The sequence below is a fragment of the Megalobrama amblycephala genome, linkage group LG22 (genome assembly GCF_018812025.1).
Source record: "Megalobrama amblycephala isolate DHTTF-2021 linkage group LG22, ASM1881202v1, whole genome shotgun sequence".
NCBI classification, from domain to species: domain Eukaryota; kingdom Metazoa; phylum Chordata; class Actinopteri; order Cypriniformes; family Xenocyprididae; genus Megalobrama; species Megalobrama amblycephala.
The window spans coordinates 18,390,464-18,406,860 of record NC_063065.1 but is presented as its reverse complement, the minus strand read 5'-3'; the positions used below and the strand labels follow the sequence as shown (position 1 = coordinate 18,406,860).

General features: G+C 36.7%; 1 protein-coding gene across 1 annotated transcript in view; it reads right to left on the bottom strand.

Moving 5' to 3' along the window:
• prex2 (phosphatidylinositol-3,4,5-trisphosphate-dependent Rac exchange factor 2) overlaps positions 1 to 16,397 on the bottom strand; it is a 174,386-nt gene that overhangs the window by 71,945 nt on the left and 86,044 nt on the right. Inside the window, exons 18-24 of the mRNA XM_048175299.1 lie at positions 13,852 to 14,000; positions 13,575 to 13,660; positions 10,128 to 10,264; positions 8,594 to 8,711; positions 6,774 to 6,958; positions 3,952 to 4,113; positions 495 to 714 (exon numbers count right to left, since the gene is read on the bottom strand). Of these exons, the coding sequence (XP_048031256.1) occupies positions 495 to 714; positions 3,952 to 4,113; positions 6,774 to 6,958; positions 8,594 to 8,711; positions 10,128 to 10,264; positions 13,575 to 13,660; positions 13,852 to 14,000 (1,057 nt within the window). The remainder of the gene's footprint in view (positions 1 to 494; positions 715 to 3,951; positions 4,114 to 6,773; positions 6,959 to 8,593; positions 8,712 to 10,127; positions 10,265 to 13,574; positions 13,661 to 13,851; positions 14,001 to 16,397) is intronic.

Below are 16,397 nucleotides of genomic sequence, written 5' to 3'. Positions count from 1 at the left end.
GCCTGTATCCTGACCACGTCTCTGCCTGTCCCTTGCTTTACCTGTTTGTTCCTGTTTGACCCTGCCTGTATGACCACGCTCACGTTTAATAAAAGCTTTGCAATTGGATCCCTGCCTGAGTCCAGTCTCGTTACACAATTCTGACTTTTTTCTCGCAATTGCAAGTTTATACAGTATCGCACTATTCTGACTTCTTTTCTCAGAATTTGCAATTGTGAGTTATAAAGTCCAACTCTGAGGGAAAAAATACTTTTTTCTCAGAATTGTGAGATTATATCTTGCAATTCTGACATTATAACATGCAACTGCGACTTTATATTACACAATTCTGACTTTATAACTCGCAATTGTGAGATTTTCATGCAAAAGTCAGAATTGTGAGATAAAAAGTTGCAATTACCTTTTTTGTTTTTTATTCAGTGGTGGTAACAAGCTTCCATAATAATGGTCAGTCTCTAGTTGTACATTAAATTTAGAAATCTATTTTCACTCACCCTGCTCTGAATTGCGGCCTCCCTTCTCCAGAGTATTTTTCCTGTTGTCCAGTTGGACTCCGAAGGCACTTCCAAGGGAAGTAGTGGTCTTGGGATAAGACACTTCCATTACGTTGATGTGACAGTTGGTGGGGCAGAAGTCACTGCTGTGTAAAGGGGAAACCTTGGTTTTGGCCTGCTTGAATGTGGGCCAGGCCCGGTTCTTCAAAACTCGTGAAAACTGAGAGCAGAGAGGGATTAGTGTAAGATACGGTAAATATTTTATGTGAATATGAACAAGAGTTTATTGGTTTTTCCTATCTAAATCAACTAAACCAGTACTACAGTACTAAAAACAACTCAAACAAATGTGTTGTTTTAACCAGGCTGGCTTCATTAAGGATTAGCCATGGGGTATCACTGGATCGAGTCTGGTATGCTAAAATGCAAAGTACATTAGAGCTCAGCACTTTCCAATCAAGCCCTGGTCCAGTTTAATCTTCAGATCTAAAAAAAGCTTTTAAAAAAGCTCAATCTATACAAAACAGCCAATAAAGCACCCGTCCATCCCCATGATTTATATGAGTGTATATGACTTTCTTCTTTCTGATGAACACAATCTGAGTTATATTAATAAATATTCTGATGCATCCAGGCTTTATAATGGTAGTGAAAGGGGCCAACGAGTATGAAGCTCAAAAAAGTGCATCCATCCATCATAAACGTACTCCACACGGTTCCAAGGGGTTAATAAAGGCCTTCTGAAGCGAAACGATGCTTTCGTGTTAGAAAAATATCCATATTTATCAAGTTATAAAATGAAATATCTATCTTAAGAAGAAAGTGTAACACCTCTCGCAGTTCAAAACGCTTACACTACGTCCTACGCCTTCTGTATTCAACTTACGGAAAAGCGTAACTGACATCGGTTAAGTTTTTTTGAAAGTTGAATTTGGAAGGCGGTTTGGCAGAAGCTAGATATTTTACTATATAACTTGTTAAATATGGATTTTTTCTTAAACAAACGCATCGCTTTGCTTCAGAAGGCCTTTATTATCCCCCGGAGCCGTGTGGAGTACGTTTATGATGGATGGATGACATTATAAAGCCTGGATGCATCAGGATATTTATTAATGTATCTCTGATTGTGTTCATCAGAAAGAAGAAAGTCATATACACCTAGGATGGCTTGAGGGTGAGTAAAGCTTGCGGTAATTTTCATTTTAAAGTGAACTAATCCTTTAAGATGGGCTATTCAGCACAACATTCATCAAATTCAACTGCAGAGTCAGTTTGCACCCTCATTCATTGTCTTGTAGAAGGACGTCTATCGACATCGGCCACACGTAATGCACTATTTGTACAAAATCAATCAATCAATCAATCAGGGGTAATTTATTTACAAACATTGTTCATGAATAGATCCATATTGCACCTGAAATTATGAACAGTTTGCATTCAGGTATAGGAGCATGTAATTAAATCATCTGACAAGACCTCAATGATGTTCCCCTTGAGCAGGGAGTTGAACCTCGCCTTTTTCTAACAATGACCTAATGATTCTATGGCTGTGGTCACGGACTACACTGGACGGTTTACAGCTGCACTAGACACATAACCTCCCTTCAGACCGCACTTCCCACATTCCTGGATAGCTTTGACAAACGGGGAGCTTCCGTGTCCGGGGTCCGGACCCTGCCAGACCTCTCACTGGGCCCTACTGAGAACGCAGCAGAAGGAAATTATGCAACGGGACGGGATGTTCAGAGCTATTTATAGCCAGTGAAGCAACGGCTAATTAATCCAGTGCCGAGTGGGATGTTGAATCAGATCACAGGGAAAAACAAGGGAAATTGTCAGATGCTTGCAGACATATTTTCCTTTTCTTGCTCCAAATAAAAGCAGCTGATGGAAATTAAAAATGACATTTTGCACAAGTCTGTTTCCCTTGGTAATGGTGGACTTGCATATTTCATCAATCAAGGCCAGCTGGTGTTAAAAAGGACAGGGTGGGACGGTTTCCTGTTCGGTAACCTAAATAGAAGTGCTACAAGTCAAACGAAGTTTTCTTAGCTGAAGCCTTATAAAGGCAACCAACCAAAGAAATGTATCAAGACATTCAAAATAAGTTTTCATGATCCAGCCTGCTTAAAACACCAGCATATACTTGTGTTTTGGATGTGGGTGTGCAGGTTTCACCACTAGGTTTTTGGGTAACACTTTACTTGAAGGGGTGTGCATAAGACTGACATGACACCTTCATAATCATGACATGACACATGTCATGAATATGAAGGAGGTTTTATGAATGTTTATGACAACTGTCATTAAGTGTCATTCGCTCAATTATGTCATTTTTAATGCAAAGATGACATTGTTTGAGATGTCCGAGTTATGACAACTTGACATACACTAATACATCATAACCTGTCAGTGTCTTTGTCATGACAACTTGACATTATTTAGCTTTATGGGTTAACATTACATTAAACTGTCATGTGGCTGGTTTTGACATTGGCTGTCATGAGGCCATTATAAAAGTGTCATGAATATGTATCTTGAGCTCAAGTACAGTGGTACAAATTGAACTTGTCATTAAAATGTCATTAAGTGACAATACTCTGACAAATAATTTTATAACAGCGTCATGACTATTTTTCATTTCATGTTTTTTTTTTGTTTTGTTTTTTTGTTTCCAAAAAACCAACAGAAGGTCAGATAATAGACAATTTCAAATTTCTTAAAAAAGATGACACTGTTATAAAATAATGGCAACACTTTATTTTAGGGTCTTTTAACTAGTTGCTTATTACTATTAGCATTCATATGGCTAAAATATTGGCTATTTATTAGTACTTATAAAGCACATATTAATGCCTTATTCTGCATGACCTTATTCTACATTCTTAATCCTACCCAATACCTAAACCTAACAATTAACTATAATAAGTAGTAAATTAAGAGTTTATTGAGGGAAAAGTCATAGTTAATCGTTTATATATGTGTTCCCTATACTGAAATATTACCAAAATAATGTAATGTAATGTTAACCCATAAAGCTAAGTAGTTTTTTTAAGTTTGATAATTAATCTGCTATGTCATGTTTATGACAGGTTATGATGTTTTGCTAATGTCAAGTTGTCATGACAAAGACACTGACAGGTTATGATGTATTGGTTTATGTCAAGTTGTCGTAACAAAGACATCTCAAACAATGTCATCTTTGCATTAAAAATGACATAATTGAGTGAATGACACTTAATGACAGTTGTCATAAACATGCATAAAACCTCCTTCATATTCATGACACGTGTCATGTCAAGATTATGAAGGTGTCATGTCAGTCTTATGCACACCCCTTCAAGTAAAGTGTTACCGGTTTTTGTAGCTAGTATAACCAGCAAGACCGCCAGCTAGAACAGCACTAACCAGTCCAGACCCATTTTAAGAAGAAGTGTTTCACACAATTCGTGCTGACCTTCCTGTAATTGGTGATTCTTCGATTGATATGCTCCAGTCTCTCACCGCACATGGCACTGAATCTAGTCTGCAGGTCCTCTGGGATGAGCTCTGTGCTGGAGCTCAGTCGACTGCAGGTCTGCACCAACTGCTCATCGTTCCTGGCCAAGGCCTCTAAAATCTGACAAACCACACAAAGAAAGACATAGAACATGAGTTCTGGCAGAAAAAATGTGCTTTTGTCATATAACAGATGTGCTTTTCACCATTCATTTGTTAGTAATGAAGATGAAGTGAGCAAATCTGCTGTAGGTCAAGTGAGTTAGAAACACTGCATGCATTTCCCAGAACAGATACACAGAATTTTGTTGTTCCCTTGTGGTTATTGCAGGGACATGCTGCATCTAACCCTTATTTCCTCAATACTTGTATAAAAGTAAAAACAGTATAACTTTACAAAAAACAAGTGTAGATGTCCTGTGACACACTAAAGGAGTGTTTATTAGTTAGATGCCATTATTTGCAATTAATTAATTCAACAGCACTAATTATATTACATTGTACATTCTAAATGTATGTAATTTAATTGGTTTAATTATGAATGAACATTTAATCTAATCAAAAATATTTGATGAATTTTGTTAATTGTATTAGCTATAACTTTTCACTTTTTAATTAATATATCGGTCATAAATTCATCGTGATAAAACTAAATAAACTAGCACAAAATTATATATATATATATATATATATATATATTATTGAATATATATTATTATTTAATGAATATATATATATATATATATATATTATTGAATATATATTATTATTTAATGAATGAATATATATATATATATATATATATATATATATATATATATATATATATATATATATATATATATATATATATATATATATAACTTTTGATAATCAATTACCACTTTTACCGCTGTGTCTATGCAAAAAGTATAATGGTATAGACTAGAGCAATAAAATTAAATCTAAAGTACAGCACCAATCAAAGTGAACATTTACACACACACGGTGGTAGAAGTATTTTCTCATCAGAGAGCGAAGGCTCTGCCTGTGAGACTGTGGAGGAGACAGGAAATTTAAGAGCACGCTGAGACCATAACAATTGCATGTAATCTACCGAACAGCACTGAAATATGAAAATTCATCTGAAGAGAGTTTTCTCAGAGGAAGTACAGACCTACCCAAGCAGATGTTTGTAATGAGGCAGAAATTTCTGGCAGTTAAGGGGATTAAAAACAAAAGAGTCTTAATATGTAGAACATGTCAATACATCAGAGTCCCATTAGGTGTGTTTCTGAGATGTCACTGTCAAGCTGTGATGCCCCCACCGCTGAACGCTGAACCGTCTTGCCTGACAGCTGTTAGTTCATTAATGCAGATTGTAAATCTCAGAAATCAATTCAGGGAAAGGAAATATGGCGTTCATTTGTAAACAAGCATGATAAACAGCTATTCAGAACAGCTGAGATCACACAGGATGCTGCATGCAATGCTAAACATATTCAAGCAAATGTTAATAATCAACAGCAGATATCACACTTTACATAACAGTATCTGTTACTCTTGCTCTCCCTTGCTGACGCAAAAATGGAGAGATGTGCGCACTGCATATGAAACTTGTAACGCTTGCAAAACTTGGAGAACGACTGAATACAAAAACATCTGAGGGCCACGATCAAGATTTCTGCGATATTAAATTGCAAACTACTTGATTGCCAAATAGATTAAAAAATAAAGATTGGCAAATGTGTATAACAGCACAACAGAATATTTATTCCATTCAAAAGTTTAGTATCATTAAAAAATGTATCACGGTTTTCAAAAAAATATTAAGCAGCACAGCTGTTTTCAACATTGACAATAATGTCTTCCAAAGCAGCAAATTATGATTATTATTGAAGGATCACGTAACACTGAAGATTGGAGTAATAGCTTTGCCACAACATTAATAAATCACATTTTATTTTACACACACACACACACATATATATATATATATATATATATATATATATATATATATATATATATATATATATATATAATTATACTGTGCAAAAGTTAAAGTAAGATTTTTTTTTTTAATATTTTAGAAAGAAGTATTTAAACACATTATAATTTTACATTAAACTATTTAAATATTATATTATTATATTAAACAATGTTTTCAGGCTTGCTTTCAAGGATTGCAAGTTGATACACTCCCGTAGGACAGAAACATCACATATTATATTAAATATTAATAATAAGTTAAACGTTTAAAATCCAGCTATATATTGTGAAGTAATATTGCACATTGCATTGTTTTCCAGTAAACATGTCTTTATGAATTTCTAGATGTCATAGAGTTATAGCTTTTTTATATAGTTATAGCTTTTTTTAAGAAAAGCTGAAGTTATTCCTGACAATCATTGCTGAAAAATAATTATAATTATGGTGGGGCCAGTGAAAATTCTGGCAAAGTAAATAAAAATGAGCAGAAATATCCTTATGTATAAATTTCCATTTATGTCTCTTCCCTTCCTTAGTCACCACACAGCGACAAGCTCTGTGATTTAAAGTGTTTATCCTTTTATTCCGCAGCAGGGGGTCGTAAAGACCATTTTTTATTTGTCACACACACTTGGTTTAATATACTCTGCTGTCAGCTTCTATCAGTGGCTGTGTGTTATGTGTGAACTGTGAAGAGGCCCTCACAAATGTACAAGACAATCCCTGTGGTCTCCTCTTCTTCCGTATGAATTAATTCACTGGTGCTCAACAGCAGAGATAATGGCTGGTGTGTGTCTGTGGAAACTCTACCTTGGCCGTGAGGCTGAAAAAGCCTTTTGGTTCCACCATTTTCTCCAAGACGTGACACTTCATCCCGGCCGTGCTGTCATACTCGTACATGACGCCGTACTCCAGATACACGTTATCCACTGTCAGGCTAACATGGTCTTTTTTTCCGTCTATTATGGCGATGGTGTTGAACTTGTCCATGACTTCTGTTGAACACACAAACCAGTAGTTTCAATGTTACCCATTTATATTCTATTAGGTCCTTTAAAGGCACAATATGTAAGATTTTTGGATTAAAATATCCAAAAGGCACTAGAACAGTGATATATACTTTGTTGACGGACCGGGTCTGTGCGTCACCTATCGATGACATCGTGCCCGTGTTTTCCGGTTTTATTTTGTAGAAACCATGGAAACACCAAAGACGCTTTAATATGTGTTTTATTAGACAGGTGAGCAACTGTTTGGATTCATTCATCAACAGAAAACTAATCATTGTTATATAGCGCAACACAGTAAGGGGCCTGTTCACACAGAATGCGTTTTTCTATTCCAATGCGCTACTTTCCCATTGTTTTTCTATGTAAACACGCTTGACGGACGTGCATGACCGTTACGCTCGCATCTCGCGTCTTTTGCAGCGCCTCTCACATGAGCGCCGCGTTTTTAAGACGCCGTGTCAAGTTAAAAGAATTTCAACTTTTACATGCAGCGCCGCTCATCAATGTCAGTTCCAAAACAGTGGACCAATCAGAAGAACTCGGAGGCGGGGCAAGCGTTGCGAGCTTCTGTTTACAATAGCAAGTTGGCATGACAACTGTTTTATATGACTGCAACAAGGCTCATTATTATCTTATTTTCTTTTTTTCCATGTCAAAACTTGTATCTGTCAATTCTGCTGTTTGCCTATTTCTATTATTTCCGTTATTGTCGTTATTGCATCACGTCTCAAAAGCGCGTCTCGAGACTCTCGCGTTCTATGCTGCGTTTTTTTTTAAAACCACTCCTGAGCGCTGAGTCGTTTTTAGACGCAAAGACGCGTTCTGTGTGAACGGCCCCTAAGTCTTCTTGTTTTAATCTCGTTTTCTTGATTTACAACGAGTAGCATGTTTTACCATGCTTAACATCGATCTAGCTTACTTCAGTGTGCAACAAGTGTCTTCGAAGTATGAATATTATTTCTGCCCGGTCCTTTTCCACCTGCTGTAGACGTAAAGACAACACCTCCCATGATTCCGCAAAATCAAGGCGTCATCAAGCTACACCTTTATGAATAAGAGACCTCTAGAGGCGAAATTTACATATTGTGCCTTTAAGGCAAAGAGCAGTGTTAATTTTGTTATTAACAAAATTACTGACAAAAACGCAACAAATTATCATGAAGTCAAGACATTGTGATGATAATTTTAATTTCAAATTTTATTATGCTGTATAATTTTACTTGTCCTATGATTTCTGCATGATGCTACTATTATGTATAATTTTACTTAAATGTAAGTTTGTTCTGTTAAAGTTTCACAAATTTTCATAATTTAATTGTCAACTAAAATATTTTAAAAATCAAATGTGCATAATTAAACTATTAAACAAATGTGGCAAAATATTGACTAAATTTTGGTCAAAAGACAAACGCAAGTGTAAAAATCAACGCTGTCAATAAACCATGAGACATGAGTTGTTTCCATGTCCGGTGAATTCTGCTACTGAAGTGAGACTTGTTAAGTTAGTGTCGCAGAGGACAAAGAAAAAGACTAAATATCAAGGCTAGTGTGGGAGGATGAAAAAGTGTGTACTTGTCTTGTGTGTATAGTATGTGATTGCACTGGTGTGTGTATCAGCACCTTCAACTTTACACTCAAACACATCTCCGTTCTCCCCTGCGGCAGGCTTCTGATTGGTTCTCTGGTGGTCTTCTTGTGCGCTCTCGCTGTTGTTATATACCCATTTAATAGAGTCTTGCTGCAATAAAGAACAACAAAACAACATTTTCAGACTTGCTTTCAGAACAAGGATTGCAAGTTGATAACACACTCCCATAGGACACAAACATTACAAAGTTAAAACCTTTTTTTTTCTCCTAGATATCAACAAGGCTGGATGTAAAGCAAAAAGCATGGAAAAGATTCCTCTAAGAAAAAAAAAAAAAAAAACCCTGGTAATCTACCATGTTTCTCCTCTAGTTTCAAAAGAGATTTCAACAATGTCTCAAACATTTGATACCAACATAATACCAAAGTCATGTACAGGCTCCACCCTCTTCTGGAAAGCAACAGCTCATTTGCATTTAAAGATACATGCACAAAAGCATCATGTTTTTCCTTCCACTCAAAAATGGGCATTTACAACATGGTATAATAAATGATCTGTGGGGTATTTTAAACTGAAACTTCACAGACACATTCTGGGGAAACCAGAGACTTATTATATTAATATTACATATCGCAAAAAGGGGCATAAGATGTCCCCTCTAAACATTTCTCAACAAACAAATTATCTGAGCAATGCTATCCAGATTTTAAAGCTCTATACACTTACTTTGTCAAAAAGGAATTTTAGGAGAGAAAAAAAAGCAAAAAAAAATAATACAGCTACCCAAAGCAAACTTCCATCAAAAGTTCACTGTGCCTGGAAAACACCATTGAAATACCATTCAGAATACCATGCAGAGCTGGTGTAAATATACGTCACTATGATCAGATGCTTTGTTTTTAATGTGATTTCTGTTTGAGCTGTGCTACATATATTGCTACACTACTGACAATAGACTATGGACCTTTTTTTGTCTGGAAAATTTCACCATGTCACTCATCTTAAAAGTATACCGCTACTCAGGTATTTTGAACTTCTTTTTACCCTTAAGCGAAGTATGAAAAAGAACTTCGCTGTGAGTACATCACAGCCTTTATGCATTTAACAGACTAAAGCACATCCACCCCACATCCTCTTCTGTCTATGTCTCTGCCGAACATTTCCGTCTGCTGTTTTAACCGACTGAGATGCAAGACTCCTCTTGATGGTGGGCCGCAAATCCCTGCTCAGTAGGAGAGTGAACACCCCCTCACTTTCTTTTTCCATGCCTGATGAAAACCAGAGTCCAGCCAGTGTGCCAACCACACCATCTGTGCCAAGCCTGTCCTTTATTACCCTCAAACACAGGCCTGCCTGGACCATTCCTTAATCCATATCCCTCAAACGCCCATCTAGCCTCCTAGCCCTCTTCTATCCCGCAAAAGGAGCCATAACTGGATAATGACCCAAACTGGATCACAAAGGCTTCTGCTACAGTATACACTCTGTTGTACTTTATAGATAGATATTTACTATTCAGAAAGGTCAGGAATAGTGCACGTATGGAGGGGATGTTTGCACTCTCACCTGTGTGGGTCGCCGGTACTTCCTGCAAGCCGTGACATGGGCGATGACACTGGCATGGCTCTCTTTGCTCACATTGATACCATTCACTTTAATGATGCACTGGCCTGGGTGAAGGCCGGCAACTGCTGCAACAGTGCCTTTTGAGAAACAGGAAGAGAGAAAGAGGTAACAGATGTTTGAAAATGTGGACAACTTAATTGTGTTGTCTGCTAAGATATCTATTTTGGTCAACTTTTAAAGATAGAATGGCATAATCCCAGAAGTATTATTCTGCTAATGAGACTATAGTGCTGTTAGCTTAGCAAAATGCTAACTACTGATTATCTATGTTTACTATTTTATTCATGTGTGTGCTACATTTTATTTTAACTAGAGCATCAAGCCATTAGCCGTTAGCAAGATGCTAACTTAGCAACGTGAGAACTCTGTTGATTCTCCTGTGCTGAGTGCTATTTGTATGGCATTTAAAGTTGTTGTAAAGCATGTAAAGCATCCTAAATTACTTAATTATAAGGTTGTAAGTTTTGGAACACAGACGTGTTTTTGAGTGTGCAAACACAAATGAGGAGGGGAGAAACACAAATCAACACAAATCTCCTAAACACACAATCTCAATTTTAACAAACAGACCCATAAATAGCCACTAGATCTATGTATAAGCAGAGCATAAATAATGGCCAAAATCTTCTCTGTGGTTACCCTTCTTTTAAAGTTCACATCCAAATGCTAGTCAAGCAAATCACATAAACAGTTTGGCCCCAAGGTTAGGATCCATCTAGCATAGACAGACCCACTTGGCAAGAGCGCCACTTTCTGCATTACAGCCGGTGGTACTGTAAACTGAAATGAGTGTGGTTTCAGAAAAGCAAAGCACATCAGTAAAATCAGGAGCTGTTTATCTGTAGATGATGTGTGGATCCTATAAAAGACGTCTGAAGGACAGGCCGACATTTTAACTTTCACTGGAGAGACTAAATATTCATAGATTGTTTGCATAATCTCCTAAACAAACAGAGCTTATATTGAATATCTTTTTCTGTATTAAAAGTTCTCTAATCACATTTCATGGTCTGAAGTCTTTACGCTGCATTTTTTTTCCTGAGTAAACGCTCTCTCACTTCTGCAGCCAGTGAAACTCAGGCAAAAGCAATTTTTAAGAACAAGCAAGGACATTAGGCAGGGTAATAATTATCATAACTCCCCACTGAGCTTATGAACAGCAATCACTTGAAGGAGCAGCTGACCTTCTAAATGTGGGAGGAGAAACTAAAATCCGTATGGTACTACCCTAATGAAAAAACTAGCTTAGGCTAGCATAAATGTCCATCCCTTCCACGATTAATGTTATTGCTGGTCTGATTGCTGGCAAAATCTAGCTAAAGCTGGTTGACAAATCATCATAGTCTTGCTAGCAAAAATGGTAGACCAAGAAAGTCTTAAAGGTGCCCTAGAATTGAAAATTGAATTTACCTCGGCATAGTTAAATAATTAGAGTTCTGTACATGGAAATTACATACAGTGAGTCTCAAACACCATTGTTTCCTCCTTCTTATGTACATTTGATTTTTGCAAAAGACCACTGAAGACCAGGTGAATCTCAACATAACACAGACTGTGACGTAACAGTCAGGATCATTAATATGTACGCCCCCAATATTTGCATATACCAGCCCATGTTCAAGGCATTAGACAAGCCAGTATTAATGTCTGGAGCCGCACAGAGACAAATAAACGGACTTTATGCAGGTAAGCAAGCAAAGACGTCAGCAAAAAATGGCAGATGGAGCAATAATAACTGACATGATCCATGATTACATGATATTTTTAGTGATATTTGTAAATTGTCTTTCTAAATGTTTCGTTAGCATGTTGCTAATGTACTGTTAAATGTGGTTAAAGTTACCATCGTTTCTTACTGTATTCACGGAGACAAGAGCCATCGTTATTTTCATTTTTAAACGCTTGCAGTCTGTATAATTCATAAACATTCTTTATAAATCTCTCCAACAGTGTGTAACGTTAGCTTTAGCCCGTTAGCCCGAGCATAGGCTACTATCAAACTCATTCAGAATCAAATGTAAACATCCAAATAAATACTATACTTACATGATCTGATATGCTGCATGACGAACGCTTTGTAAAGATTAATTTTGAGGGTTATATTAGCTGTGTGAACTTTGTTTATGCAATGTATTATAGAGTCGCGAGCTTGGGGGCGGGGAGCGCGAGCATTTAAAGGGGATACGCACTGAATCGGCACATTTATAATTAAGCCCCAAAATAGGCAGTTAAAAAACTGAATAAAAAAAAAAAAATCTATGGGGTATTTTAAGCTGAAACTTCACAGACACAATCAGGGGACACCTTAGACTTGTGAAAAAGCGTTCTATGGCACCTTTAAGCTAGTAAACACTGTTGTAAGCGATGTTAGCATTCTTGCTAACTTCCATTCAGTTATAAATGTCCATACCTTCCATGATGAATGTTACTTATTACTGGTTTGATTGCTGGCAAAATCTAGCTAAAGCTAGTTGACAAACCAGCATAGTCTTGCTAGCAAAAATGGTAGACCAAGGAAGTCTTAATAAGCTAGTAAATGCTGCTGTAAGCATTGTTAGCATTCTTGCTAACAGTTAACAAGACTTCAAAACATTCAAACATATGGCATTTCTCTAAAACCCTATCCTCCAAAGACATGTCAGCCATCAAAATAGCCTTTCTAGTGAAGCTGGTTAACTAATGTCGTCTTGCTGATTAAGATAGTTAAAAACTTGTGGTCAACCGATATGGGTTGTTTTGATGCCTGATGCTGATATCTTAGAGAGCATAGTGGCCAGTGGCCAATATAAAGCCGACATATATGATATCACAAATGCCCGCATCTGAGCAGACAATGGCGATAATTGAAAAATGTGGCTGAAATAATGGCTTCAGCAATATATCAGTTGACCACTAGTTAAAGCTGCTATAAGAGAATTTAGCCTTCTTGCTAACTTCCACCAGAATTAGTCAGAATTCAAACCTTTCAAGTAAATGATCTTTCAAAATAAACTGGATTAATTTAGAATGTGGATTTGCACAAATCATTCGGAATGCAAGCAGCTTCTGTTTGGTGTGAAGCGAGGATTGTTCTTCTATCTCTTGTTCTCCTCAGGAGTGACAGTGTAAGCTGAATTGGTTTTCTTTTCTCATTCATCTCTAACCATGTTTGATAAAAATGCATCTCAGACACAGTAGGAAGCGAGAGTTGTGCGGGTCTTTCTATTTATATATAGATGTGTGTGTGTCTGTGTTGCACTTTGCAGTCTGGCTCAAGTCCAGTCCTGTACCTACAGCTCCAGCTGTGATCCAGCTGAAGTTCAAAAACACAGTAGGATAAAGGGCATAAGTAACTTCCTGTAGCCCAGCCCAGTTTTTCTCTCTTCCTTTCTCTCTGTTCGCTCTTACCTCTGCCAACCGCATGCACCACAGATGGGCCGAATCCCCGGATCTGAAAGCCCAAGCCGTCTGCAGAGTCTGGGATCTTCACAGTCCTGTGGAGCAGACAGACACACAGACATCAATTTGGCCGCTAAACACGCCACATTTTCCAGCCACTGCTAAGTGTATTGTCTTTTCTGAGTTGCAGTTAAATATCAAGCTGAAAGGATGTTCTTTAATTGATATCAGGCTTTATAGCCTGTATGTCAACATAGATCAGGCGTTATGAAGTCTTTCCACTCACTCTCTGGGTTTGGTGCTGACCAGTACTCTGAGGGGGCCTTTGCTGTGGAAGCACTGCTTTAGGAAGTTTTCCACCTCCTGGAAAGGTCTCAAGAAGACCAGGTCCCCATTAATGGCAAAGATCTTTTTCCCCACTTCCAGACCAGCCATCTGCACAAGAGGCACAAAAGAATATCAAATAAGCTCTCAACCTACAGTAGATGTACAGTTGCACTCTTAGGCCACAGTTAAATGTGGGAATGTCATTGCATAGCCATACATAAAACTCATTATTATTTATTTAAAATAAACAGATAGCACAAACACTTTTAAAGTAAAACATTTCACAACAAATTAGATTTGAAATGACAAAATAATATTTTTGAGCATCATTTCTTTGCATCTAATTAAATATTCATACATTTTTATGTGTGATCTTTTTAGATTTCAGGGTTAATCTATATATCTTCTGTATGGATGGATGGATATATACATAGATTTTAATTTCATTTTCACAGGTGCATGATTCAATCCTTTCATCCATATGTGCAACTTCCTACTCTGAGCTCTCAAGTGGATGTAATTCATTCACACTGTGCTTCAATGAATGAATTGGACACGTCTCTTGACTCCTATAAATATAACCATTCTTCTCCAACAATAAAATGCACAGTCCTCTGTTTCCGGATTATGTTTTTCATCAGCATTGAGAAAAATGGCTGGGCAGCTTTTCTTTATTTTCTGTTGCTTTCTCCTTCCTTTTTTCATTCACTTTCCTCTATAATACCTCTTTCCTTTATCCTCTCTCTCTCGGCCACTGTCTTTCTATCAGTTACCAATACTTTTTGCTATTTTTATGAGACAGCTCTTCATCTATGTGAGTGCACAGCTGGATTTTATTGCCTATTTCTTTTTTTCTCACTTCTCTACATTGGAAACATACAGTGCTGATCCACATGCAATGCAGCATGGATGGGATTGTGACGCACAAGTTACTTCAGTTCTGGGTAGCATTACTCTCTCTACGTCAGAACCGAGCAGTTCGCTTCACCACATTTACCAGAGTTTGATCCAACAGATCCAACATATTAAAGCACTAAAAGGAACCTCAAGAATGATTTGATGTCTATTTCTGTTATATGCCTACAAAGGCACACATCAAAATGCTAATTACCAAAAAGCAAGTTCAAATAGAGTGTGTTAAGTGAAAATTGTGAAAGTTTAGGGATTCAACTGATGTTTAATTGGTCACTGAACGCAACCTAATATGACCTTGACAACTGGGGCATACATTTTCTCATTAAAACCACTCACTATTGTATTATTGTTTGTTGTCTTCTTTTTTCTAATTTTACTATGCTTAGAAATACATTTGAGAAGCCTAGCTTTATATTCACAGCAAGTCTGAGTAGAAATGCTGAAGGCAAAACTGTTGGGTCGTGACCCCAAAAATGGGCCGCAGGTCTATTCTGATAGGGTCATGGACAGCAAGAGAAAAACTATGCTTAATATAGCAAAATAGCAAAATGCAAATGAATTAAGCTTGGTTATGAAAACAAAATGAATAGGCTTTTCAACTTGTAAAGATAAGAGAAAACACTTCTTATATGCAAACATGGACTATGTGCCAACAGGTTGAATGAAATGCCATTAATAAAACCGGGAGACAAAAAAAAAAAAAAAAAAACATTTTTTAGAAAAGAGTCACTTTTCAGTCACTTTTACAATTCAGCCTATAGCATTAAAATCATTAGATATTAAAATTATAAATTGCAAAATGGATAGTTCCGGTCCTCAATTATGATTGGCTGTTCTGAAGAACTACATTTTTGGCAAAATAATTATTATTTGTTATCTATAAATTATCAACTGTTGCTGTTTATTTTATAAAACTTTATTAAACCTTAGCCAGATATATTTTGAATGTATGAAGCTGTGGTTTACAATGATTTTAGAACAGCTAAACCACTGCTTCTTGGGGCTTAATGTTGTATTGCATCATTTTAAAGACATTTTCTTTTTCACTTTATGATAAAATTATTGGGTCAACTCTTATTGACTTGGGTAAAGTTGGTTTTATATTCGCACATTCGGACATCCGTATTCAATAGCCTTGTTAATCACACTACATTGGACATTCAGTGGACATTCACAAGTAAATATGCCATTAAAACAATACTTCCCTATTTTGATCGACTGTGAAAAATGTTGTAAGTTGACAATCGTTGGTTGTCAATATCATGTCGCTGCTTAAAATTTGCAAACATTAATTTATTGCACATTTATTGGAAAGTCTGAATTTATCAGAAGTCCGAATGTGCGAATATAAAACCAACTTTACCCAAGTCTCTTATTGTCCAAAGTAAAATCTGGGTCTTGAAGAAAACCAATTGAGAACCACAGTGAGCGTGTTTGCATGTATGTTCTTAACTCAGTTACACTTAATAAGCCAACAATGCATGTGGTCATGTATAGTACACTTTAACTTATTTTCCTTTTTTGGAGTAAGATTATAAATGGCTTAAGCATTAAAGGTGCCCAAGAATGCTTTTTCACAAGATGTAATAT